Source organism: Alosa pseudoharengus, unplaced genomic scaffold (genome assembly GCF_046254945.1).
Source record: "Alosa pseudoharengus isolate Yale_2024_CS ecotype anadromous, Long Island Sound unplaced genomic scaffold, YU_APseudo_1.1 YU_APseudo_1.1_scf_13, whole genome shotgun sequence".
In the NCBI taxonomy this organism is placed as follows: Eukaryota; Metazoa; Chordata; class Actinopteri; order Clupeiformes; family Clupeidae; genus Alosa; species Alosa pseudoharengus.
The window spans coordinates 19,500,811-19,528,552 of NW_027468598.1; the positions used below are offsets into that span (position 1 = coordinate 19,500,811).

A 27,742-nucleotide genomic window follows, 5' to 3' on the forward strand; every position below is an offset into this window, starting at 1 on the left:
CCAGCCTCCCAGGTGAGTCGGTCAGTGGGAGCTGAGGTGCTGTGGAAAGCTTTGTTTACAGTTGTGATTGTTAGTGTGCATCGTATTTTGTATGCCGTAAGTGTGTGTGTTTCTATATGTGTGGAGGGGTGGATGCATATGTACATTCTATGGGGCATACATTTTATTTGTGTGTTTGTTTTGGTTTTCTTTGCTCTTTGCTGTATGCCTGTGAGTTGTGCCTGATTTGAAAGCTTATGGTGGTTGTGTGCATGAGCATTGTTTTGGTCTTGCTTGATGTCTGTGTGAATACATATATTTTGGGTAATGCTTAATTTCTCTCTCTCTCTCTCTCTCTCTCTCTCTCTCTGTGTGTGTGTGTGTGTGTATGCGTGTGTGTGTGCATGTGTATATGTGTGTGTGTGTGTGTGTGTTTTTGTGTGTGTTGCGTGTGTGTGTGTGTGTGTGTGTGTGTGTGTGCACATCAGGTGGCTCATTACTGCTCCCAACATTATTCATCTTGGATCAGAGGAGACAGTGAGCATGCAGATTCATGGAGCAACTGAACCTGTGGATGTTGATCTCTATATAAGACACCCAATAACACACAACATTCTCACATCAACAGAACGCATAACTCTCAGTGAAGATAACAGATTTCAAGCCGTGGTCAAACTAAAGTTAAGTTCAGTGGAAGCTCAGCGCTGATTACTAAGAGACTGATGATGATGATGATGATGATGATGATGATCAATCATAATTCATTAATGATATTTATTTATTTATTTATTTATTTATTTATTTCTTATCTGTGTTTAGGTGGACACTGAACTATTCAAACAGGCCCAAGATCAACAGTATGTGAAAAAGATGTATATCCAATTGTATGCCGATTCCCCAAAGTTTTTTGATAAACCACAAATGGTCAACATCCATATGTCAACCAAAAGGGGTTACATTTTCATTCAGACTGACAAGCCAATCTACACTCCTGGAGAGACTGGTAAGATGGTTGAAATTAAATCTTTTTTGATATTGGGATATGATGAATTAATTAATTTTGTTGTGATATATCCCAGTCAAATACAGGATCTTCACATTAGACCAGTACATGCTTCCGAAAGATGAACTGATCAACCTTAAAATATTCGTAAGTATGAGACATGTTCGTATCTCACCTCACACAAGAGGAAAACGTACACTTTTGATCATATTTTGATTACATTTTATTTATTTTTATGTATCCCTCCATAGAACTCCAAAGGCTTGGTAGTCCATGGCACTTTATTAAAATCTAATGAAATCACTCAGCAGATTGTCAACATCCCTGACACTGAACCGTAAGTTAGCCGTAACAGCAAGAAGAGCAACAACAACAACAACAACAACAACAACAACAACATAAACATTTATGTGTTTCTTTGTTTGTTTTTTCTTTTGCGCAATCATGTTGCATACCAACGTTTTGTCTATGAACTCTCGTATATGCTTTTATTTCATGAACCTGACATTTCTACATGTTTCAGAGCTGGACACTGGAAAATAGAAGCATATTTTTCTGGTGCACCTGAATCAAATACCACAGTTGAGTTTGAGGTGAAGGAATATGGTGAGAAATTATGACTACATTTCTGTTTTCACAAATGTCAACTAATTATCACCCATTTGCTACAATATGTTTTTGTGTATAAAATTAGTGTGCATTCCTTTATTATGTTAAGTATCCTCCTAAATTCTTAATTTCCAGTGCTGCCAACATATGAGGTGAAGATTGAAGCAGTAAAACCATACTACACACTGGGAGAAGAAAGCTTCCAGTTCTCTGTTTCTGCAAGGTTTTTAAATTGATTCAAAACTACCAAACCGGATTCGTACATTTTTCATTTAGCTATGACAAATTAGTAAGGCCTAATGTATGTTGTCTCTAGGTATACCTATGGGAAAGCTGTTGATGGTGTCGCTTACATCCGATTTAGGATCATTGACCAGAAAATGAATAGAATCTATCTACCTGGTCTTGAGATCCAGACACCGGTCTGTATGACTTACTGGGGGCCAAGCAGCACAGCTGCGAGGCACCATTAGTGATTCTACCTTTTCTTATTATTGGGGGCCAAGCATCGAAGCTGCAATGCACCATTAGTGTTTGTACCTTTTCTTATTATTCTTCTCCTCTGGAAGTCTATGGCAGGCCATAGAACCGGACTGTAAAAAGTTGTAAAATTTGGCACATTGATTCGGGACAGTCCCATAATTAATTTCACTAAGTTTCAGATCTGAACTACAGGCAGTCTAGCGCCACCAATGGGTCAAAGTTGACATTGCATTCATGTCCGATTTTGAACATCAAGATATAGTTGGAATCCTTGGATGAGGCCGAACTCAACACACCCCATGACATCAATATTCGCCATGTTGGATCTTCCTCCATATTGGATTTCATCAAAAACACTTTTTTCACAGGTCACAAATTTCATCAAATTTTCACGAAACTTGGCACAGATGATCTTCAGACCATGCCTCAAAGTTACAGTATTTGTTGCATATTGATATTCAAAAGCGTTTGCCCGTCACGACCAATTGAATTTGCCCGCCAAACAGGAAGTGAACTCATATCTCGGCGAGGCTTTCACGTATCAAAACCAATCCAATCCAGTCTAGTCCGGTCCAGTTCAGTCCAGTCCAGTCTAGTCCAATCGAATCGAATCGAATCTAATCCCAATCTCAATCCCAACTCCTGATGAACTGCTTGGCCCCCTCATTGCTGCTTGCAGCTATATTTAACGATAGGTTAGATTGAACTAGTAGGTTGGTTGTAAAAAGTAATAATAGGCTGTAATGTTATGACTGTGAAGCTTATTTTCTTTATCAACATTCAACATGAATATATTGAGTTATATTTGTTTTTCATCAAATCATAATAGCTTAATGTCTATCAAAGCTTTTTTTATATTGAGTTCTTTGTCTGTGTAAGAAATATTGATAACACTTTACGGTAAGGGTACATGAATTATCATGAATTCATGCATAAAATAATTAATGATTTATGCATGACTTCATTCATTTATATCTTATGAATCATCAGGAATTTACATGAGTTCATAGTCTCTCATTAATGACCTCATGCATGAACAACACATCAACTAAAGCATTAGGTACGGTGGGTCCATCATTATGATTTATGATTTCTCAAGCATGATCATCATGATTACATGTATGTCAGGTTAATTACTTATGAGTTCATCATGTTTGTGGCAACTCAACTAAAGTGTGAACAATGGCATGTGTTTAGAGAACTGCACAAATTGTGCTCAAATCAGAATTTACTCATGTAAATTCCTGATGATTCATGAGATATTAAGGAATGAAGTAATACGTAAATCATGAATTAATTCATGCATGAATTCATGATAATTCATGTACCCTTACCGTAAAGTGTTACCGAAATATTAAGCATGTGTGCAGACATTTAATACATTTTTACAGTTATTGTTTTCTCTCTTAAACTTCAGATTATGGATGGCCGTGCAAGTGTCAAACTTCTTACTGAACATTTTCAAGAAAAAGTAAAAGAAACAAATATCACAGACCCAGAAGGCTGCAGTCTTAATGTGGCTGTAACCGCTTTGGAGAAGGCCAGTAAGTCACGCTACAAAGACTCTCACAGAAATCCACGTAATGCTGAGAAAAATATGTGTATACTATCATACGGTGTAATCAAATTAATATGCTGACTAAAGAGTATGGTTCATTGTTATGTGTGAGAATGCACAGGCCTGGCATAGGTTTAGTAAATTCTGTTTTTTGAAGGTGGAGACTTTGAAGAGGCAGAAACCAGTTCTGTGAAAATAGTGACATCACCCTATATGATTGACATGTCCAAGACCAAAAAGTACTTTTCCCCTGGCAGCAAGTTTTCGATTTTGGTATGCTATCCTTACTTTAAGCTCTCTGGTACACAAAAAAATGTGTAGTTTATGAAGACTACATTAAAGAACACAAAAACATGAATTTCTGTGGTTACGTTATCAACTAAAACAATCATCTAAAGGCACACCACCAGCGCACCCCCATTACATGGGCATTTATGCACCCCCCTCCATGTAGTCTTAGCAAAGGCTATCGAACAAAGGCTATCAACCAATCAGGGAAGGACTGTTATTACATTTACACAATATCAAACCCTACTGTTCTTTTGGAATGTAAACTGATTGCAGTACCCTACTACAGAACCAAGTGCTTTTAGGATTAGCAAAGCCACAATGCAACTGCATAATCTATCCTTGTTTTTCCAGGCCACAGCCACCTATCCTGATGGCACCCGCATCCCAAACGTGAAGCTAAATGCTGCCATTACTGTGAAATTAACTGACCAGACAGAAAACATCATTAATAAAGAGGTTGTAGCGACTAAAGAGGGAATGACTGATATTCCTTTTGAAGTCCCCAAACAAGCTACATCCCTACATATCAAGGTAACAGACAGTCTAAAGGAAGAGGTTAACAGTGCCATAGCCTTCTTATATTTATTTAACTTAAAGCAAAGGAAAGAATGCTCAACACTTGTAATGTTTTCAAGCCTATATGAGTCACTCTGACCATTCGTTCCTCTTAGCTATCTGCTGAAGGAGAGAACACACCCTCTGGACAAATGATGGTGACAGCAGTCGAAGACACACAGGATTATCTCAGCATTGAGATGGAGCACTGTGTTCTTGCGCCAGACCAGGAGCTAACAGCTCGCTTCAGAGACATCTCTCCAGCTGGCACGACCCGGCCCTCCCACATCTACTACATGGTAACTGGCATATGCTTCCACTTTTCCCTCTAATCTCTCACCTGTCTCACATGTTTTTTTTTTTGTTTTTTTTTTACATTTTACTTGGTCTTACATGACGTGACCATATAGAGGAAACAAGATATCTTAAATGGCAAGCTAATTTGAAACACTAGACACTAGACATTCTCGGATTAATTTAGCATCTTAGCCTCCAGTGAAATAGATAAACATTGTCAACTGGCCATGGTGTTCTTTACTGAGTAGTTTATTCCTAGGAAACTCTGAAACCTTGTGTTAATACAATGCAAATGTAGCTTTTACAGCAGACTGTAAAATGAATATAAGATGTAGCCTAAGGTATGAAATACTGTACATTTGTCAACAAATTAGCTATCTTTCATCTTTGCATACTGTTGGCTGTTAGCTATTAGCATAGGATCATGTTGCATTGCGATCATGTTAACATCACGATCATGTCACTCTCCCAACAGTTTTAGTTAGCTTGCTAGTTTTAGACACTCTACAATGCTTCTTTGACATTAAATGAATTGTACTTATAGGCCTAAGTGAACTGTTGAGTACGTCTGAACAAGCCAAACACTCCCTTATTCCCTCTACAGGTCCTGAGTAAAGGTAAAACCTTACAGACAAAGAGTGTTCAAACAACTTCAAGTGAACTCACAGAAATCACCCTCCAGTACAGCACTGACATGGCGCCCTCTTTCCGTCTGCTCGCGTACTACTTCAGAGGCTCGAAAATAGTGGCAGACTCAGTCTGGGTGGATGTCATGGATATCTGCAAGGGGAAGGTGACTTTATTTTTTATAATATCAAATAGTTTCAGAATGTTTATATGGGAGACATTACATTGCATTATGTTTGGCTAAGGCCTTTTAACCAAAGTGAAACAATATTTGGGAGACGATCACCACTTTTGCATCATGTGTCCATAGATTGAGATCAGTCCATTGAAAGACCACAAGCCTGCAGAGATTGTGAATGTGGAGGTGAAAGCAGACAGCCGCAGTAAAGTTGCACTGGTGGCTGTGGACTCAGCTGTGTACATCCTAAACAAACAGAACAAGTTGACCACACAGAAGGTGAAAACACTCTTAACAAATCTAATCTGTTTTTCAATTCAGCAGCCATGTTTGTGCCTCATGTAGGCCTAATTCTTAAAACAACACGATGAAAGAACTCATATTAACCCTTTGGTGTCATTTTTTTACTGACGGGTACACCTTTAGCGTCACTTTTTGTTTTAGAAAAGCTAAATGGCTACCCAGTGTGTCAAAAGGTGATTAAGAGGGTCATGTTAGGCTAGGGTCATGTTAGGGTCACATTAGGCTAGTGCAATACTAGGCATTCCAGGCACGCAATGGCAATGACCTACTATATATCAGTAGCATCAAAATTAATTTGAAGCTGATATTTTAAGATAAAAATATCTACATGTTTCTTTAATACAATGTATTTGTACTTGTTCATCTGTCTGTGCATGGGTAGATGTTTGATTACATGAACTCCTATGATCTGGCCTGCTCTGTTGGAGAAGGGAAGAATCATTTGTCTGTTTTTTGGGATGCGGGCCTCATTTGGATATGCAACTGTGATATGTCACAGTATGAGGCAAAAGACTATGTCAGGCAAAGTAGGTGTTTAAACAGTTTATAAAATTGTATTCCAGCCATTCTCTCATTGTCTAGAGATGAGATATTTGCCAATATGTAATTATATTCCCTTTGGTCACTGTACAGTAGGTCACTCTTGCTCCCCTGAAAATAAACGGTCCAAAAGAGCAAACAAAGTTATTGACTTCTCTTCTGTTGGTGAGTTATTATTGACAATACTGTTAGATACAATATGTTACTATACTGTATATTGATAGGTAGAGATGAAATGTCTCATATTTATTACAAACTCATCAGAACTGTTTTATACAAAAATATTTAATGTAAACTCAACCTTGAATCCTGTCCTCAGTCATGAAGTACGGGGAAGACGTCCAGCCGTGCTGTGCTGATGGAGTCCGGTATAACCGGATGGGACTCACCTGTGAACAGAGGTTTAGAAGGACTGCTGGCAAGTCCAAAAAGTGCAGAGATGTGTTTCTTCAATGCTGTAAAACGGCTACTGAGATGCGAAAGGCAACGCGAAAATACAGCCTTGCAAGAAGTTAGTACAACTATTCTGTGGGTTACACTGATACATATTGCTTTTATGCCATCCCTCGAGCTAAATGGTGGGTTAAATCAAATCTTTGAAGAGAGGAAGGTTAGCTTTGACTATTGTCATTTTCCTCTCACACAGCCCAAAGTAATGAGGTAGATGAAGCCATCGATGGGACAGATGTGCACCTGAGGAGCTATTTTCCAGAGTCTTGGATGTGGCAGCTGATGGAGACAGATGAGAGCGGTCAGCTCAGGTAAAACCCACTCAGAACTGACACAAGAGAGAAAGTGTTCCTTTTTCCATGCATTTTTTTGCATCTAGATAGAACAACATGCCTATTGCTACTCCATGTTTCTCTGTTAAAAAATGAAATAAATAATGTTGGCCATTATTGTGTACCAAAGGCACTCTGTACCAACTCCCGATTCTATCACAACCTGGGAAATCCAAGCAGTGGGGATCTCTCCAAGCAAAGGCAAGTGCTCTCTCTTTACTTGTATAACGGCATGACCACAATTACGCCCTGCAGTAGTGTAAACATGTGTCTGGTCCTTCAGGCTTTTGTGTTGCAGAGCCCAAACAACTGAGGGTGTTCCAGGACTTTTTTGTGTCTGTGAAGTTGCCATACTCAGTGAAAAAGAATGAGCAGCTGGAGTTGAAAGCTGTGGTGTTCAATTACAAGGACACAGAGTTGAAGGTAGTGTCAGTCAATGTAAATGATTCTAAATGACTCTTAATTACTCTTAGGGCCCTATCATGACATTCTAAAGTGCATCGTCACTCGTCAAAAGTCTATTCAAATTTAGTAGGAATTCCAGTTCACATTAGGAGGGGTTTCGTTATCAAACGTGGAGCGCATGGCGCAACAAGGTGTTCCTAGGTTTTTTTGATCAGTCATATGGGTGTGTTTGGGGCGTAACATCATTTTAAACCAATGAGAATGACATCTGTCATTCCCTTTAACGGCGCAATGCGCGATATGTCAAATAAATGCATCGGTATTTTGGCATTCAACTGCGCATTTGAAGGAGGCTGCTTGCGAGACCGTATGGAATATTCATTCTTAAACCATGCTTTACTAAAACCTAGCATAGCCTTCACGCATTTGCACTCGTCTATTATTTGAACTCATTGGCAAAGTGAAACTAACTTCACCAAGGAGTCAGTCAATGACAAGACAGTTATATGCAGTTACTTTCACTATTGACTGACAATGGGTTACCACCGAAAACATAGGCTGGAAAAAGCAACACTTACCCTAATATTGCTCAAATGACTGAATAAAACAACATTTATCCTGCAGAGGAGTTGCTTATATCTCGTGACAGTGCGTCTTCAGCTGTGCTCCATATATGTCTGTCGCCTCTCCCCTAATCACTTTTAACCGTCATTACCAATTTGCAAATGATGGTGAATAACTACTCATTATGAGATGTACAGTATATTATGACAGCTTTGCATGGACGTGGCATGTTGTGCGTTCATGAATGATAGAAGGATGGTGCGTGCACCTGCCAATATGACTGTTGACATGCGCTCTTCAAATAGCATATGAACAACTCGCCAGTGACTTCTGACCAGGTTTAGGTGGTGTATGATAGCGATTTTTAGACAACGCGCCAGGCCCCTCCCTAGGTTGTTAATTGCCACACCCCTGGGCGCAATGCTTAAAAAATAAACGTGCAAAATACCAAATTAAACTTTCCGCGGGTGAATAACGAGTTTTACGTCATGCGCTGGTGCCCAAAATACAGCCCATAAAGTGTAAGCTCGAGTGTACTTTACCAGATCCAATCACATATGCTGTGTCTAATTCACACCAGACCGCCAAATGTTTTCCATCTTGTCCTGGCCAATGTCCATGACGTGTATCTTGGTTGGTTCACTATATCTGTCTACTACTATCTACTACTGTATATTTAGTGGTCTTGGGTGTGATGCGGATGTGTTAAGTACATATAACCATTCACAACATTCCAGGTGACTGTGGAGATGCTGCCCTCTGAGGGCTTGTGTACTGCGGGGGGAGACAGAGCCAAACAGAGCATCACAGTCTCTGCCAACTCGGCGTCTTCCGTGTATTTCACCGTGGTGCCCCTCGAAAAGGGCACATTTCCCATCACCATTCTGGCCAACAGTTCAAGCAATGTAGCTGATAAAATACAGAAGGAGCTCAGAGTTGAGGTACAATGTGTGGTCACTTCTGCACCTTCATATATCCTATATTTATACACTACCAGTCAAAAGTCTGGAGACACTTCCATTCCACTCCATTATAGACAGAATACTCATTTGCATTGCTTTTTTACTCAGGGCAGCAGTTTTCAGATTACATTATATGCTTACATAATTGCAAAAGGGTTCTCCAATGTTTTCTCAGTTAGTCTTTTTAAAAATGATATCAGATTAGTAACAGAATGTGCCTTTGCAACATTGGATGAATGGTTGCTGATAATGGGCAATGTAGATATTACATTAAAGATCAGTCATTTCTTTCTACAACAGTCGTGAACCCTTTTGCCATTATGTAAGCACATAATGTAATCTGAAAACTGCTTCCCTGATTCAAAAAAACAATGCAAATGATCTCAGCAGGTATTCTGTCTATGATGGAGTGGAATGAAAATGTCTAGGTGTCTCCAAACTTTTGACTGGTAGTGTACATTGTATTATTAATAATAATAATAATAATAATAATAATAATAATATGATATTTTTTGTGCAGGGAGAAGGGGAGCTAGTCTCTGTTTATCATCAGCACATCATCAACAGTAAAGGTAATACTAGCCCCCATTGACTAAAACACAGTTGTGGGAGAGTGTAAAGCTGCACTGTAACATCCATTCATGTCTATCTAGCTGACAAGCTGGACTTTGACATCCCAACACCCTCGGACATGGTGCCGGGAGATGAACCAGAGACCTACATGAGCTTCAAAGGTGAGAAGGGGATTTAGGAACATAGGAAATAAAACAGCTGGAGTCTTGCTTATAACTGTACTGTCAATACAGTGTTAATCTTTAGGGTACAAATGTTTGTTGTTTAACCCTTCAGGCAGAAATCAGTGTGCAACAAGTGCATGCACTAGAACAAACACTATCATTAAATCTTACATGTGTGAGAAGTGCTGTGAAGCAGAATAGAAATAGAATAGAAATTGACTAAGGAGATGGTATTCATAAATTGGGGTGGTGGTAGCGTAGTGGTTAAGGAGCTGGGCTAGCATGTAGTAGCCAGACAAATTGTGGGGTCAATTCCTGGCCTCCACCGTTGTGCTCTTGAGCACTTAAATGTGCTCTAAGCGATGCCATGCATTTTTTAGGCTAAAACATTTTTTTGTCACTTACAGCAAACATCACCTCACCATCCGCTAGCTGCCTGTGTCTTGAATACACTGTAAAAACAATGTGATCTCTGTGGACAGCCCAGGCTCCAAAAATGGCAACAAAAACAACCTGGGCAAACCTAGCCCATAAAAACATAACAAACTGTTCCAGCAAATCACAGACGAGATGCTCGTTTAGGAGAGTTTCTATTGCACGGGAGGGAGGGGGAGGAAGTAGCGAGCTAGCTCTCTGTTTTGTTTGAATGTCAACAGAAGTAACGTTACCCAGCATCGCTTAGAGCACCTTTAACCCCGAGTTGCTCTGGGGACAATAGCCCTTGTAATATAATTTGTAATATAATATGTAAGTCACAGCAGCTGGATTAAAGCGAACTGCTAAATGAATAAATGTAAATGTAAATTGAAATGTTGAGCAGGATTGAAACGGTGTGAAAGAGCTCTGTGTATGGTACTCTTCCAGGGGGTGTGATGGGAGAGTCTGCGGGTAACTGTCTGAACCTGGAGGGCATCAAGAAGATGATTATTCTGCCGACGGGCTGTGCAGAGCAGACCATGACAAAGATGTCCCCTGCTGTCAACGCCATGAAGTACCTGGACGCCACTGACCAGTGGCTCAACCTGAGAGCTGACCTCAGAGATGAAGCCCTGTCCATGATCAAGAGTGGTGAGCTGGGGAGTGGCGCAACTGGCTACAGCGCTCATACCATATTAGGGTCCACGTGCCCATGGGTTGAGTCCAACCCGGGTCATTTCCCGGTCCCAAGCCATCTCTCTCTCCCGTTCGCCTCCTGTCACTCTCTCTACTGTACAGGGGCGACCTGTTAGCAACTTAGTTGGTTGGTAATGGGAAATTGCATTGCAACCAACAAAGTTGCTAAATTAGTTAGCAACTGTGGTTTTGGGAAACGCGCCCCTGTCTGATTAAAGCCCTAAGAAGCCCAATGCAATGCAATTGAATGCAACACAACCCATCACAAGCCTGTTTGATTCACATTCTATTAATGTCACTTTTATTTTGGCAGGTTACAGCAAAGTCTTGACATACATGAAAGCAGATGGTTCTTACGGGACTTTCTCTTCATCCCCAAGCATTATCTGGTGACTTTGCTCTGTTTTCAACTCCTTTTCTCTTTATAATATTTTTCTTGTTCCTCATGTCCAAGTATTGTGCTCAGGCTTGATATCTCCATTTTGTGATGTGTTTGTTATAACTATGAAATTGATATTTTTCAAAAGGATTACAGCATTTGTTACCAAAGAACTCACTAAAGCCAGAGTCGTCATTCCCATTGAGGATTCCTACATAACGAAGTCCATAACCTACATCATCTCCAAACAGACTCAAGGAGGCTCTTTCCAGGGCATCAGTCCCTCTAATGGCAGAAGTATACAGGTATTACTGACTGGCAAAGCCCTACAATAGCACTATAAAAATAGTATGACACTATAATTACTTATAGTATTACAAACATTTAATACAATAATTATTATTAAGAGAAAATAAACACCAAAAACTTCACTGTTTTTATAACATATGTATCCCCTGAATATACTGTAATGTCATTTCAATGTCTTAGGACACTTTTGGACACTATGTTTTATTGACACTTCTTTCACTCGCACTGTAGGGTGGAGTTGGGAAATCATCTGGAGATGCGGCACTCACTGCTTATGTTCTCATAGCGATGCACCAGGCTCTGCCTGTCTTTGACACTTTTGAGTCTACACAAGTGGTAATCCATTACTTTCAAAATAAGTCGTATAAAGGCCAACGGCCACTAGGCAACGGCATTCGCATCTACGAATTTGCTCAAGAGATAGAACATGTTTTAAAACGTTGCCGTCTAAAGTAATGGAGTTCGGAACTTTGGCGTCACTTGATGTGCGTCAGACGCCACCAGTGGCCGTTGGCCTTAACTCTTGAATAGCACATCACAAACTGAACGTCTTTAAAATAAAAATGATCTATAATGAGTTTTTTTTTTAAACAATCCACCTCAGAGAATGGCCATGGAGAGTGCGCAGAGCTACCTGGAGCAGCAGTTGAACTCCCTAGAGGACCCTTATTCTGTAGCCATCACAGCCTATGCCCTCTCACTGACCCAGCATCAGAGCTCAGCAGCAGCTCAAGCACAGAAGAAGCTTAGAGGCCTGGCCATCTGCGATACAAGTAAGTCCAGCCTTTGTGTTTTAGGACATCTTATAAGACACACTGCTTTCAGTTCTTGGTGTGTAAAATTTATATTCAATGGATTATATCGAAACAGAACATGGATCACAAACAGAGATGGAATTCTGTGATACCACTAGAGGATCATATCGCTCACTTAGAGAGCACTGCACTGATGACTTTAAATAGTACAAATGTTACCATAGTCCTTATAACTCGTTCCACAGCGCAACAGAAAAAAAGTACATGACAACACATTTTAAAGCAAAATTTAGATTTATTGAAAAAGACAGAAAAAAGATAAAGCTACTAAATGTCTAGAGAAAAGTGAGTGTATGTAGCGGCATGCCTGTGTGGTGCAATGAAAGCGTCTCCCCCAAATCTAACATTAAAAAAGATAGAGAGATAAGGGGAGAGAGAGGGAGAAAGAAAACAATGTGTCAGTGCGAGAAGGAGTCAAAATAAGTGCCTGCCAGATTGGAGAAAGGTGCCTGCAAGAATGAAGAGAAGTGCCTAAAGAGGAAGCCAGGAACTCCCAATTATATCCACACCCCAATGTAGGTGGCTTCAATTATACAATTAGCCTAATCAGGCCCAGTCATGCACTGACAAGAGAATACCTGTAGGGGGCACAAGGGAGTCGTAACACATTATATCAATGTTGTGGCTGTATACAATGTATTACATGAGGCCAAATTAAACTGTCTCTAAATCACCATCAATGCTCTTTGCTTGCCCTGTGCCTGGGTATCTTTATATTTACATTGAAACATTCAAGTCACTTTTAATATTTTCACCATTCTTGTGCTTGAAGCTAAAAATATGTGTTTCTGGGGACCAAAAACGGCCCAGAGCCCTGACGTCAAGGCACGAGCAGACCCGCTGTCTTTGTATACCACAGCGTACGCCCTGCTACAGACCCTGGCAGTGAAGGACACTCTGTATGCCAGGAAAATTGCGCCATGGATAACGGAACAGCGCAAGTTTGGGGGCGGATTCCGCTCCACCCAGGTAAGTCTCAGGGCAGTGAGGTCCTCAAATCATAAACTTTCAGGACCGAGTACCTCAACTCACCTGGCAGCCAGGTATGATGCCAGCAACCAACGCCTCATGGCATTAAAAAGCCCAAGCAAAAAAATAAGCTTGTACCCAAAATGTATCAAGGCCAGCAGTTGTTGGATATTTACACACTGATGAGTCCAAATTCAGCTTATCTGGATTCTTAACTGTCTGAAGGATACAGTTGTTGCCCTGGAGGCCCTTGCCACATTCAGCGAGCAGAACAATGATGTGAACGGCCTGGACCTCACTGTGGAGATGTGTTTTCAAGATGGCCGAAAGGATGTGGTGAGATTGACGAAACGTAATGCTCTCACCCAGCCAGACATCAAGGTAAAGGTGACATTCATTAGTCCAGTAACAGTAGTCTTACACACAAGTATTTTATCACTAGTACAATTGTGTAATTAAATAGTTTTACAGTGCTGTGTTAACATATGTAATTAGGAATCATTTCATACAGCAAAAAAATAAATGTTGATAGTATGAAATGCATATGCAGGTATTGTACCTAACGGGTGTGATTCCTACAGTAGATGTTTTACAGACCGTTTCCATATCCTAAATGACGCCATGTTTGTGTTACCTCAGATCAAGAAAGGGGGAAAAGTCTCTGTTCGCATTGAAGGAGAAGGAGACGGCACTTTGTCGGTATATACATATTTGGGCAAAAAAAAATAACAATAATTGCTCTTTCTCAGATGGATCATTTAGTTATGTGCTTTTGGACTTTGACTGGTGTGCCCCTTTTTATGCAACAGGTTTTGCAGAAATACAGGAGCCTGAAAAGGCCTGACTCAGCCTGTGATGAATTTTTCCTGAATGTCACGGTTGAAAGGGAAGTGGAATATGAACGTAAGCAAAGGGCTTTACAGATTCAAATAGAATTTCATATAGGATTTCTCAGTGCACTACTGTAACACACACTCCCTCTCTCTCTCTCTCTCTCTCTCTCTCTCTCACACACACACACAGAGACAAACCGGGAGGGAGGGGAGAGAGATGTCAAAATTACTTAATTATCGAGAAATCCATACCCATGGCCGTAGCTACCATAGAGGACACCGAGGTCATGTCCTCGGTATTTTTTTCTTTACGTTTCGTTTCATTTATTAAGTAGGCTACAAATAGGCCTAGCCGACGAGACAATTATCTTTGCATCAACGGACCGTCACGTGAGCCTACATATCAAAACGAAAGGGGGTCATCCCTATGTTCCCCGGGTCCTATGTTCCCCGCTACCGGGGAACATAGGACGCTGCTTCCAAGACTGCAGCCGCACGGCAAGGCGCGGGTTGTTGTTGCTCCGTGCCCACACTTTGTTTGTGATGAGGGAAGGATGGGCGCCGCGAACTGAAGTTCTTTGCACAGAGGCGCAGTGCGGAGCCCAGTGTGATATAGTCACGTTTATTTTTTTATTTAATTGTAACAGTAGCTGCTTGAAAAGACAGTGGCGTGAGAGTGGTGAATTTCATCAAAACCCGGCCCTTAAAAGCGCGTCTATTCTCCACACTTTGCGAAGAGATGGTAGCTGACCAAAAGGCTGTATTGTTTCACAGCGAGGCAAGGTGGCTTTCCCGAGGTAAAGTGCTGTCGCGCGTGTTTGAGCTCCGAGTCGCCTCTTCTTGGAGGAACAGCGCATGTTTGGATCTGCAAGCACGTTCACTAATGCACATTTCTTGACGAAGCTGGCCTATCTTAGCGATACATTTGAGTTAAATGTCCAGTTACAAGGCAAAGACAAGCACCTACCTCACCTAGCAAATAAGATTATTGCATTCACCAAAAAAACTTGAGTATGGGACAGGCGCCTCGATCGCGACAGTATTGTAACGATTTGATAACAAACCACACAGTTGTCCAATCAAAAGGTTTATTCACTGGGAACGAGAGCCGGGACACAGATAGACCAAGACACAGAACACAATGCAAACAGGGCAGGTCAAGCACGCACACACACTACACAAACAGGGGAGGACGCAGCCTCCCACACAAAAAGGATCACACACGAGGGAGAACTAAAAGGGAAAAACATGTTACAATAAAGACGCTAACATTACACACAAAACTAAGGAGAATAACGACATAAACCCCCCAAATGTTCGCTCTCGTATCCCAGGATCCCCTGCGCGGGAGAACGCGAACACTGTCTTTTTGCGCCGACGTTACACAGCTCCCCCAACAAGCCATTGCCGTCCTCGGCAATGCCCACGAGGTAGCCACATGCTAACGTCGGCGCGCGTCGCCCGCCACTCAGTTCAGTGCGACAGTACCGCCAACTCACGTGGGGTGCACGCCGCAGGAGCTCACTCAACGGGCGCCACGCTGCTAGCAATCCAGTACGGGCGTGCTAGCAGCCACGTGGCCGACCCGCTCGTCACCAGCTCCCTCTCAGCAGCCGCCCTCAGGCTGCCCTTTCCGCGGCGTGTCACCACGGCACTCCTCCTCTCCAGACGGGGCCCTAGGTGGCCTTACAACCGTCGACACTGTACCAAGCACCGGAACTCACGGGTCAACTGTCGCTGCACCTCCGTCGCTCCGCTCCGTTGATTCACCGACCAGGACAGACAGGCTCCGGTTCCGCTGCAGCCGGACAACCGTTGCTGCCTCGCTCCGTTGTCCTGCTCTGCTCCCGGCCCGCTCCACTCCGTCGTGGTCGCGACGAAGGCTTGACCCCCCGAGATGGCCATGCTATCAAACTCCACACAACGAACTTTTTTTTTTTTTTTTTTTTAAAGGCGCCGGCCAACAGGCCAACTAGAACTAGCGCCTAGCACAGCACGGTGCCCCTCACACGCACCCAAAAGTTAAAACCACACACGAAAACAGTCACACACTAGAGGGCCCCCACCCTCTCCCCTACCCAAAAGTCCTCGCACCCCTCGTGGCTCCAAAATGGCGCGAAGCAGGCGCGGCCGCCCAGGCTCCCCATCCTCCTCGCCACTTCCATCTCCCCCGCGACAAACGGGCTCCTCTTCGGGACCCACAGTCGGCCCGTCGAGGAGGGCCGGAAGTGAGCCGCCAGCTCTCGCTGTCTCTCCCCCGGCGGGGGCAGCCTTTCCGGCCCCACTTCGACTAGCAATTCTGGTGGCCCGTCCTCCGCGCCGCTCTCACTCTTGTTCCCGCTCTCGCCGCCGCTCTCTTCCTCGCTCGCCCCTGGCGCGCTCTCCGCCACCAGCAGGCTCCAGTCTTCTCCGAGGAACCCGCACACTTCCTCCTCCCGCGGCTCGAGTCGACGGCCCTCCTCCTCCGAACAGAGCTCTCCCGGCGCTTCGTCTGCCGCGCGGAGCCAGGCTTTGATGATGCCGCCCCTCCTCCTCCTCTCCCTTCCTCGCCGAGCCTTCGTGCGAGCCTTCGGAGCCCTTAAAAGGGCTGGCGGGAGCTCGATCGGCCCCCACCCCGGGGTCAGGTCGCCTGCACTCACGTAGACTCCCGGGGCAGGGGCAGTTCCGCCACTCAGTCCAGCGTTGGAGGCATCCATGTTCGAAAGTCGCTTCTGACACCAATGTAACGATTTGATAACAAACCACACAGTTGTCCAATCAAAAGGTTTATTCACTGGGAACGAGAGCCGGGACACAGATAGACCAAGACACAGAACACAATGCAAACAGGGCAGGTCAAGCACGCACACACACTACACAAACAGGGGAGGACGCAGCCTCCCACACAAAAAGGATCACACACGAGGGAGAACTAAAAGGGAAACATGTTACAATAAAGACGCTAACATTACACACAAAACTAAGGAGAATAACGACATAAACCCCCCAAATGTTCGCTCTCGTATCCCAGGATCCCCTGCGCGGGAGAACGCGAACACTGTCTTTTTGCGCCGACGTTACAGTATTATGCCTTTGAGATTTCTGAGCGAAATCGCTGAAACGTCTGATTGGGAGGCACTCTTGTGATCCCATGTATTAAACAGTAGGCCTACATCACATCCCTGCAAAGTTTATTTCAAAAATATTTCCCAACCAGCAGTGCTCAGTATGACTTGATTATGGATCCATTTAATGCAGCATGTTGGCATTTCATTGAATATATTGTACAATGCTGTATAATGGCCTATGCTTCCTAATATGTTGCTGGAAAACAGAAATATGTGTGTTATGTATTTATTTATTATTCTATCTGCAGCACCAGCTGATTTTAACTCTGTTGAAGAGGATATATTTAGAACTTGTCATTATTTCAATAAATTTGACAATTTTAAGCTTGACCTACCACTTTCTTAGAGCAATGAGGGACAGGTGGGGCTCGAGAATGCCCCCTCAAAGTGGGGAATGAAAAAGTTTGAGAACCACTGATTTAGTTTGTTAACTACCACAGTCACGAGTTGGGTCGCGATAGTCTGTCATTTTTAAAAAGTGGGTCCCCAGAAAAAAAGCTTGAGAAACACTGGTTTAGCCGAGTCTGCATGGCTTCAGTCCCAAGCTTGTCATTGTCTTTGCACTTGGCATGTCATTGTTGATTCTTACTGTACAAGAGGTGAAGGAGGTGATCTAAAATAGCCTTTGGTTGAGCTGTCGGAAGAATGGGATTAATTTTAATGGAACAAAGAGATATCAAACTATACTGGGCTGTAGACCCAAAGGGACATTTTTGGATTATTGACGAGTCAGACCAAAGGGGCTTCGGAGCAACGCGCAGTCCCCCCTGCAGCGTGCCAGCGAACGGAAAAATGAACAAAACAAACCAATTAAATATCAACTTAAAAAGGCATGTAGGCCTAGTTGTAACGCGTTTCTTCTGTGAGAAGTGCAGCTCGTGTGTGTTGCTGTCCTCAATTTAGTGCTGAAGCGGACAATGCGAAGTTACCTAGAATGTTAACTTTGAACTCGTTATATTTAGTAAAGAAGCACTACACAAGTAAAACCATTGTAGGCCTATGTTATAAAAAATGTTCTTCATCTATTCTTTTACTCCGCTATACTCAACGTGGATGTTAGGAAAATCGCCCTTCTGGCTTGTGTCAATATTGCACCGTGCGCGTATGTGTAGGTCTACCTGGTGTGCTACGGCAAGCAACATGACAGAAAAATACACTTTGCTACCGTTTGTGCACGAAATGTGCACTCGCAAGCATATCCCATGCAATTTCCGTGGTCAGATACAAGGCGGGGAACATAGGACCCTTTTCTACAAAAAGGGTCCTATGTTCCCCGGTCCCATACAAATAGCGGGGAACATAGGACCCGGGGAACATAGGTACGCTCCCAAACGAAAGTAGAGTCGAGGACTGTGTCCTAAACTAATTAACGAACGCAACGCAGCTCACATAGTTTAAAAATAAATTTCAAAATAAACTTGACGTCTTGTTAATTTCTGCAGTAGGCTAATCTCAATTCACCTGACCTGAACAAAGGCTGTCACAAAGTTAACATTTGGAAAGCCAGCAGAAGAGCAGACAGAGAAGGAGGGAAGGTGAGAAATGTAGGCCTAGGGCTACCAATGAGATGCTAAATAATGAAAATGTATGTTGAAATTCAGTGGAGATGCAGTTAGCTAACCTGCATTGAAAACGAAGCTATATCAATGTTATATAGGATGGATAATGTTGTGAAGGATATTATCTCATGCCACAAATATTAGGCTACTTATTGTCAAATTATATTAATTATTGTTCAGTAATTTAGAGCAGGGGTCTCAAACACCCGGACCGCGGGCCAATTCCGGCCCGCGACGTAGGCCTATGTCAAAATAATAATGTAATCCGGCCCTTGAGGCTATTTTGAAATGCGACAAACAACGATACTGATTAAAGTAGACAATAGATCCAAGTACGGTGACAAATCTAATTTGTAGCCTACTCTGCTCCACTATGTGCTAGACATCCAGAGCTTGATTCAAACCCAAAATCGCTGCGCAAAGTTTTCAGGAAATAGGCCTACTTGTATTACACGCGAGAAACACAAAGACGTGCATTTGTAATGACGCGGAAGCGATGGAGGCCATAGTTTTGCACAAATTGAAGCAGAAATAGGCCTACAGCTAATGTTGAAAAACGTTCACGTGTGATGAAGTCTTAGGTAGGCTATGTTATTCACCTATTCTGATTCTGAAGGAGAATATCCTTTTGGAGATTATGATCGATTGTCTATTGACAGTGATAGTCATCTGTGAATGGAGGTGCGTCTTTGCGTGTATACGACGGTGTCCACTAAGCATACCATGCTTATTTCGACCCTCTGCCCAACATAGCTTGGAGGTTGCAGTGGTAATCGTGATGAAAGTGTCCGTAATGGACGTGGTACAGACAGCAGGGCTTGTAGAAACAGGGCTCTAAAGAACTACAAAGTCACCCGCAATATGATGCGAACTTCTGGGTACTCAGATTGCGATAGGAACTGATTTGACCAGAATACTTTATTGTAGGCCTTGTGGTTTAGTAATACATCACTAAACCATATACACATCTTAGGTGTTGGTATACATCTTAGGTGTTTTCCTGTTAATTTGTTATGTGGGTAATATGAAAAAAAGGAAATTAAACCTGCTCAAATATGTTCATCCAGTATTTACTGAAATGTGCATAATTTGAGGTGCTTGCCATCCAGTGATTAGTACATTTACCCCCCTTCATAAACTTTTGTTTATACTCAAAGATTTTTACATTTACAGTAGGACTTTATCTCTGACCACTTTCAAGCCATGGCCTTTTGAAATTTTGATATAAAAATCCAATGGGTATTGCTTTCTTAACCCTGACGCCTAGTTTGCCAGGTTTAAAAGAATAGAACATTGCATTTTCAGAAATAGCCGGCCCTCCAATCAGATGACGTTGGCAGAAGTGGCCCCCAGCTCATTTGAGTTTGAGACCCCTGATTTAGAGACTTGTTGTTTTAAGAAATCCAACACAGGAGACAGGGGATAGAAATCAGGCAGTTGAGAGGAAAGAGGAGAAGAGGGAAATGATAGGTGAAGGGCCCCCCCAAGTGAGAGTCAAGATGTGACACTCACTGTGTGAAGGTAGCCTACAAGATCTGCAGCCTATGACCCTGCAAATTATGCAACATTTGCTACACTGATTAGGAGAAGCAGCTCATTCTTGATAACAGATGGAGCAGGGTCCAGTATAAATATCCAAAGCCAATTTGGGAAAAGGCTCAGATATACAGGTGCATCTAAAAAAAAAAATATTGTGAAAAGTGCCCAAAATTTCTAGCGACGCCCCTGACCTCGGTATTTGAAAAATCCTGGCTACGGCCTTGTCCATACCTATCACTCTCTCTACTGTACAATAAAAGCATCAGTAACTATAGTAATATCATCGTTAGCCATTGCCAGTTTTGGGTTTTCTTGGTAAAAAAAGTAACTAGTTATTCTTTTATTCACAGCAAACAAAGATGATGACAACTTGTATGATTATGAGAACTATGAGGATGAGGAACCACAGAAGGATGACCCAATGAGCCGGATGGACTGGTTTGACCTGCGCACCCGTAGGAAGAGACAGGCCCCTGCACAGGAGAAGAAGGAGAAGTCTTTGACCTACACAGTATGTTATGGGTGAGCAAAGACGAACATGTCATCATCCAAAAATGAACCTCTACACAACTCTATTCATCTCATCTGATTAGTACAGACTGAACATTGAAGTGTATCACAAAATGGATCACATATGTACTGTATGTAATATATTAAATATGTGGAATATTGAAATATCTCACTAAACAATGTAAACATCAGTGACTTGTGACCAAAGTTGCTGCCACTTCCACAAAGAGTATACGGCAACATGAGGTAGTCAAATCTAGGCGCCAGCAGGAGATAGATACACTTATCAAGGAGAGGAGGCAGCTTAAGAAGCAGTGGAGAAAAGCTACAGATGATGAGAAGGAAGGTATTGACTGTCTACAGGCAGATGTGAGGGAGCGGTTGGCAGTGCTAAAAAGAGATGAAAATATTAGGAAAAATAGGAAGAAGAAATCACAAGCTCGACTAGCATTCTATAAAGACCCATTTAAGTTTGTTAAGTCTTTATTTGTAATGCAGAAGAGTGGTAGTCTTTTGGAACCTAAGCAGAAGCTTGAGGAGTATTTAGAGGGAGTGCACAAAGATAGGGAGAGGTTCAGAGAGATGGTACTTCCTGCTGATATCCCACCTATTGGTGAATTAAGTAGCCAATGCGACGATAGTCCACCAAGGTGGAACGAGGTGCAAGAAGTAATAAAACGTGCAAGGGCCTCTTCAACCCCGGGACCTAATGGAGTGCCCTACCGGTTGTATAAGAGTGCACCAGATGTTTTAAGATTTCTATGGCAATTAATGAAGATAGTTTGGAAAATACAGAGTATTCCCAAGGCTTGGCGGAGGGCTGGGGGAATATTTATTCCCAAAGAAAAGGACGCAGTGGAGATTAATTAATTTAGGCCAATTAGTCTACTGCATGTTGAAGGGAAGGTTTTCTTCAGTGTGGTGGCACGGAGACTGACAAATTACCTCGAAAGGAATAAACTAATTGATACCACGGTGCAAAAAGCTGGAATTCCTGGCTTCTCCGGGTGCTTAGAGCATACCAGCATGATTTGGCACCAAATTCAATTAGCAAAGCGTGAGAAGAGAGACCTGCACGTTGTGTTCTTGGATTTGGCTAATGCTTTTGGGTCAGTGCCGCATAGTCTGTTGTGGGAGGCCTTTGATTATTTCAGAATCCCAGGTAGCATTAAAAGCCTAGTAAAAGCATACTTTCTGGACATTCAATTATGATTTACTACAGCTGATTACACCACAGGGTGGCAACTTGAGATAGGAATCATGGCGGGATGTACCATCTCCCCACTTGCTTTTACAATGGCAATGGAGGTCATCATTAGGGCCTCAAAATGGGTAGTGGGTGGGGAGAAGTTGCAGGGAGGGCCCCGCCTCCCCCCGATTAGGGCTTTCATTGACAACATGACAACCTTGATGTCAACCGTTCCATGCACCAACAGGCTGCTGGATAAGTTAAATAGTAATCTGCAATGGGCCAGAATGAAGGTGAAGCCAAGTAAGTCTAGGAGTCACTCAATTGTTAAAGGGAAGGTAATAGAAAAGAAGTTTGCTATAAATAAAGAGGTGATTCCCACAGTTCTGGAGAAACCAGTGAAGAGTCTGGGAAGGTGGTATGATGCAAGCCTTAGTGATAAATCACAGGTTGAAGACTTGAGACAGGTCACTAGGCAAGGTATTGCAAAAATTGACAAGTCAGGGCTGCCAGGTAAGCTCAAGCTGTGGTGTTTGCAGTTTGGTTTATTGCCTCGGCTAATGTGGCCATTGACAGTTTATGAAGTTCCTCTGTCAAAGGTAGAGAGGTTGGAAAAAATGATCAACTCCTTTGTCAGAAAATGGCTCGGAGTCCCACGCTGCTTAAGCAGTGTAGCCTTGTAAGGGGAGGGCATTGTAGAGTTGCCAATATGTAGTCTGACAGAGGAATTTAAGTGTGCTAAGGCTAGATTGGAAATGACTCTTACTCAGTCCAAGGACCCAGTGGTGAGGAAAGTTGCACCCACAGTTAATGCAGGGAGGAAGTGGAACCCAGAACAGGCAGTTAAGCAAGCTCAATCAGCATTGAAGCATAGGGATATAATGGGCCATGTGCAGCACGGGCGGGGGTGTCTAGGGGTGGGCGTAAGTAAACCCTTGTGGAGTAAGGCTTCTGCAGGAGAAAAGAGGTAAATGCTGGTGGAGGAAATGCATAGACAGGAGGAGGCTGTAAGATGTACTAAGGCAGTGCCGCAGGCAAAACAAGGGCAGTGGGTGAACTGGGAAGGGGTGGAAAAAAGACGGATTAAATGGAAAGATCTATGGGGCATGGAAGCTGGTAGGATCAGATTTATGTTAGGTGCTACATATGATGTGCTCCCATCTCCCAAGAATTTAAGTCAATGGTTTGGTGAGGATGATAAATGCATACTTTGCTCGTGTGTGGGCAGTCTCCACCATCAGGGTGCAAGGTAAGTCTCACCCAGGGGCGGTATACGTGGCGTCATAACCAGGTATTGAAATGTGTGGCAGCGGCAATAGAGGATAAAAGGAGAGAAGTCAATTCATTAGCAGCTAGTAAAGGGGTAAGGCAAATTAATTTTGTACGTCAGGGGGATAAACCTTGTTCCGCGAAGGCCAGGTGTAAAACCGGCCAGTTGAAAAATGGGGCGGGCTGGGAAATGAAGGTTGATCTTGGCCAGCAGATGGCGGTACCTCCACATATAGTGAGTACTAAACTACGACCCGACGTAATTCTATGGTCGGATTCAGAGAAGATAGTTTACTTCATTGAACTCACTGTTCCTTGGGAAGACGGAGTGGAAGAGGCCAATGAGCTGAAGAGAGCGAAATACACTGAAATAGCAGAGGAGGCAGCCAAGCGAAGTTGGAGTGCACGATTAAGCCCTATTGAAATCGGTGCACGTGGGTGTGTGGCCAGATCTGCTATAGGCCTTTATCACGGCAGCCAAAGTAGGAAGTGAACAGTCCTGTTCCTGTGTGAGCACAGGTGTTTCTAATTAAGTGTCAGATTCGGCCACAGTTACTTCAACCAGAGGCCTCGTTAATGTTTTTAGGAACACCTGTGGTTTGCCTGCCAACAGGAAATTGAACAGCCCTACTTCAGCTGCCCGTGGGCTGCCGTGATATAGGCCTATTGGCTTCCTGTCTGAATTGGGCATTTGTGGTCGAAGTCCAAGGCAGGTGGTTAGTAACATGTCCTTAGCAGCAGAACAGGCAAGCGAATGGTTGTGGATAAGGAGAAGTTACCCTGGGGCGCAAGCTAGCTAACTGGCTCATTTGTTTTGTGTTTGTTATGGACTGTGCCTAGGTTGATGGTGGTTGGCTAAGGTTTTTTATGGTTATGGTTCAGTCCGCATCAACGGGACGGACCAACCTAGCCAACCTAGACCATGCCTAGGTTGGTTAAGGGTATTTGTTTATTGTGGTAATCTGGTGGCAACATGGGGCATAAGCTAACTGGCTAATTTGTTTTGTGTTTGTGATGGGGCCTAAGCTAACTGGCTAAGCTAACTGGCTAATTTGTTTTGTGTTCGTGATGGGCTGTGCCTAGGTTGATGGTTGGTTGGCCAGGGTTTTTATGGTTATGGTTCAGTCCACATCAACGGGACGGACCAACCTAGCCAACCTTGACCATGCCTGGGCTGGTTAAGAGTATTTTGGGTATTGGATATTTCATTGTGGTAATATGGTGGCAGCATGGAGGGGAGTGTCTCCAGGACGCTGGTTTCACTGTTAAGCCTTCATGAGGTGTCGTGGGCCTAACTTAACGAAACATCGGTGAATGAGGGTGCCCACTTGATAACCCCAATGACATCCATACTATATACTGCTGTTGGATGGGCCATTTGTCTTGTGTTTGTGACCATTTGTTGGTGGATTTGTGGGTAGTGTGCTTTTTAAAGTTAAACTTGAGCAGGGGCTTCTGAATGTGTTTTTACCTTGGATTTTGGCACAAGGGATTTTAACATCTAATCCTGTTTATTAATGTAACATCTTGCCTCTATATCAGATTGAAGAGTTTTATTTTTTCAAAAAAGTAAACGACTCTTGCACAAACATTCATGCTCTAGGATGCAGAATGGGGCCTCTAAAGGGATGGTCATCGTGGACATCTCTCTGCTGAGTGGACTTATCGTAAATGTTAAGGACCTTGAGGAGGTACATTTTGACTGCACTGTCCTAGACACCATATTTCCACACTGACTTTAAAGACCAATCACTCTCAGGTTTAGAGAATTCCACTATTACAGTTTGAATGTTTAATTGTATCACATGAATGTTATCACAGCCTAGTGTACATTCTCCTCTAGAAGGTAAAGGGCACAGAGAAGTACATCGACCACTATGACTTAGGATCCAACAGAGTGTACCTCTACTTCAATCAGGTGAGTTCTACTCACATGCTTACATTCTCTGCTGTTATCCAATGATCTCAATATCATTGGCAGCTGTGGCCTACTGGTTAGCGCTTCGGACTTGTAACCGGAGGGTTGCCTGTTCGAACCCTGACCAGTAAGCACGGCTGAAGTGCCCTTAAACAAGGCACCTAAACCCTCACTGCTCCCCGAGTGCCGCTGTTGTTGCAGGCAGCTTACTGGGCCGGGATTAGTGTGTGCTTCACCTCATTGTGTGTTCACTGTGTGCTGAGTGTGTTTCACTAATTCAGGATTGGGATGAACGCAGAGACCAAATTTCCCTCAAGGGATCAAAAGAGTATATATAATTTTACTTATATATCTTGTGTCTGATTATTTGCTCACTTTCCTGATTGATTTTAAAAGAGTGCTGCTCTAATGACTGGTTTTTACATCAGATAACAAACACCACGGAGTGTCTGCAGTTCATAGCGGAACAAATTGTACCTATTGGACTAGTCCAGCCAGCTGTTGCTGTAATCTACGACTACTATACTCCAAGTAAAAACATCTGTCTCTCATCACTCTGGAAATAAGTCCTTTAAATAGGATTAAATTACTCACTCATTCCCACATTTGTATTATTTGATGTCAACAGTTCCCTTTTGTGATTGATTGCTGTTATTTTCCAGCTAAGAAATGTGGAGTTTTCTACAGTGCACCCCACACAAGTACTATGGTTTCCAAGCTGTGTAATGGAGATGTCTGCACTTGTGCAGAGGGTAGGTGGCACCTGAGGTATCAGTTAAACCATAAACGTATGCGTTGCTGCAAATTTAGATATTACTACAACCCTATGCTCTGTGGTCACAGGTTCCTGTCCTACATCTAAAGTGACGTTCAGTGGAAACATGCAGTCAAACACACGCACTGACTTTGCCTGTTACATGCCCATTGTTGATTTTGGTGAGTCTCTTGAAGGAGTGATTTGATTCTCTGATCACAGATATTGTCTGGTCGGTCAAAAAATTGGGACGTAACCTGGTCTAATTATTTCTGGTAGTTTACATTGTGGAGGTGGTCAACTCAACAGATGATGGCATCTTCAATTATTAAACTACAGAAGTTATCAAAGTTCTTCAAACAGGCAAGTTTTCAAGTATGGGAACATCGGTAACACTTTACTTGACGGGTGAGTTCATAACACATTCATAGCAGCTGTCATAAACTGCACACAAAGCATTCATGACTGTTTCATGAGACATGACTCAACATTCATACCAAACCTTTCATGAATGTGGAAGACAGAACGACAACAACTTGTCAAAATAAAAGTCCAACAATTGCAAAGCAGCATTGCCGTTTTTGTTCCAAACCTCTTACCTGATCACGTCACATCTGAGTCAATGGGCTACTCCAGTGCCAGTGCTTGTTTCCTAAAGATGTGCTGACGTCGACCTCCATTGGCCAGCAGCGCGGATGAGACATCTAGCCTTTATTATATATCTATGGGGAGCACAGTTACATTCCAAAAGTGTTTTATCTAATAATACCCTATAGGCCTACCACGGAAATCACGTGTCTAATTAAGGTGTAGGTATGTGTTCCAGTTTTTAGGCATGCCAGAGTGGTCTTGTAAGCATAGCCTCGTTACATTGCTTTTCAGAGTTAATTTAAATATATGTTGATTAAACATGTTGGCTTGACTACACTGGTTGGGGTTGGTCTAGTAGGTTACAGGGAACAGTAGCAACCATCAATTGCTCATTGATGCATTTGCTGTCATCAGCAACTTGTGTGATAACAATAGCAGATATTGTCCTTATTAAATTGTTGACCTGGGTATTTATTTATTTTATTAATAAAATCAGATTATAGAGGTATCTGTTATGTAAGATGTATGATAGTAGTCGATCATGTAATTTGTGAAATGCAGACTAATAGATTAACCGTTGCCTTCGAAACTTCGAAGGCTTTGAGTGGCATTTGTCATCCAATTCCTCCCATTACCTTTTTTATTTTGTTTCCTCTAATGTCACAACATAATGTTGTGTTTTACTGCTATGCAACTTGTAATATGATTTATTTTGTTTCCTATAATGTTATATTAATGTTGTCTATTATTGCCTTCCCATTTGACAGCTCTCCCTGGGCCCATGCTCATATTTTCTACTTGTTTATTTGACTGAGTTGAATACATTTGTCGCTTGAGTGAGTTATTGTATCGGTATTCAGTATGTACATATTTATGACAAGCCCAACAGTCTGGATGTTTTTGCCAATGATACATGCCTCTGTACTGTCACTGTAAAACAAACTGCTGAGCTAAAATAAATGTTTTTTTTGTCAATATGTTGGACAATCTGTAGATCTTAACAAATAAACCATAA

General features: G+C 42.6%; 1 protein-coding gene across 2 annotated transcripts; it reads left to right on the forward strand.

Annotated features, from left to right (window-relative positions):
• Window positions 1-802: 802 nt before the first annotated feature.
• Window positions 803-27,704, forward strand: LOC143121797 (complement C4-B-like). 2 transcript variants are annotated; one of them, XM_076282394.1, is made up of 37 exons: window positions 803-982; window positions 1,059-1,129; window positions 1,234-1,319; window positions 1,506-1,588; window positions 1,727-1,814; window positions 1,908-2,013; window positions 3,492-3,618; window positions 3,790-3,905; window positions 4,275-4,454; window positions 4,595-4,777; window positions 5,380-5,568; window positions 5,713-5,859; window positions 6,266-6,410; window positions 6,517-6,588; window positions 6,743-6,934; window positions 7,070-7,184; window positions 7,336-7,406; window positions 7,489-7,628; window positions 8,912-9,115; window positions 9,657-9,708; window positions 9,790-9,870; window positions 10,738-10,941; window positions 11,300-11,375; window positions 11,514-11,670; window positions 11,906-12,010; window positions 12,279-12,447; window positions 13,262-13,458; window positions 13,684-13,839; window positions 14,098-14,157; window positions 14,268-14,361; window positions 20,847-21,018; window positions 25,068-25,155; window positions 25,308-25,382; window positions 25,811-25,913; window positions 26,045-26,134; window positions 26,226-26,318; window positions 26,416-27,704. In XM_076282394.1, the coding sequence occupies exons 1-37, from the start codon at window positions 850-852 to the stop codon at window positions 26,466-26,468; spliced, it is 4,473 nt and encodes a 1,490-aa protein (XP_076138509.1). In that variant the 5' UTR covers window positions 803-849; the 3' UTR covers window positions 26,469-27,704. The 2 variants fall into 2 exon arrangements, with proteins under 2 accessions (XP_076138509.1, XP_076138510.1); XM_076282395.1 differs by having other exon boundaries at window positions 25,311-25,382.
• The last annotated feature ends 38 nt before the right edge of the window (window positions 27,705-27,742 follow it).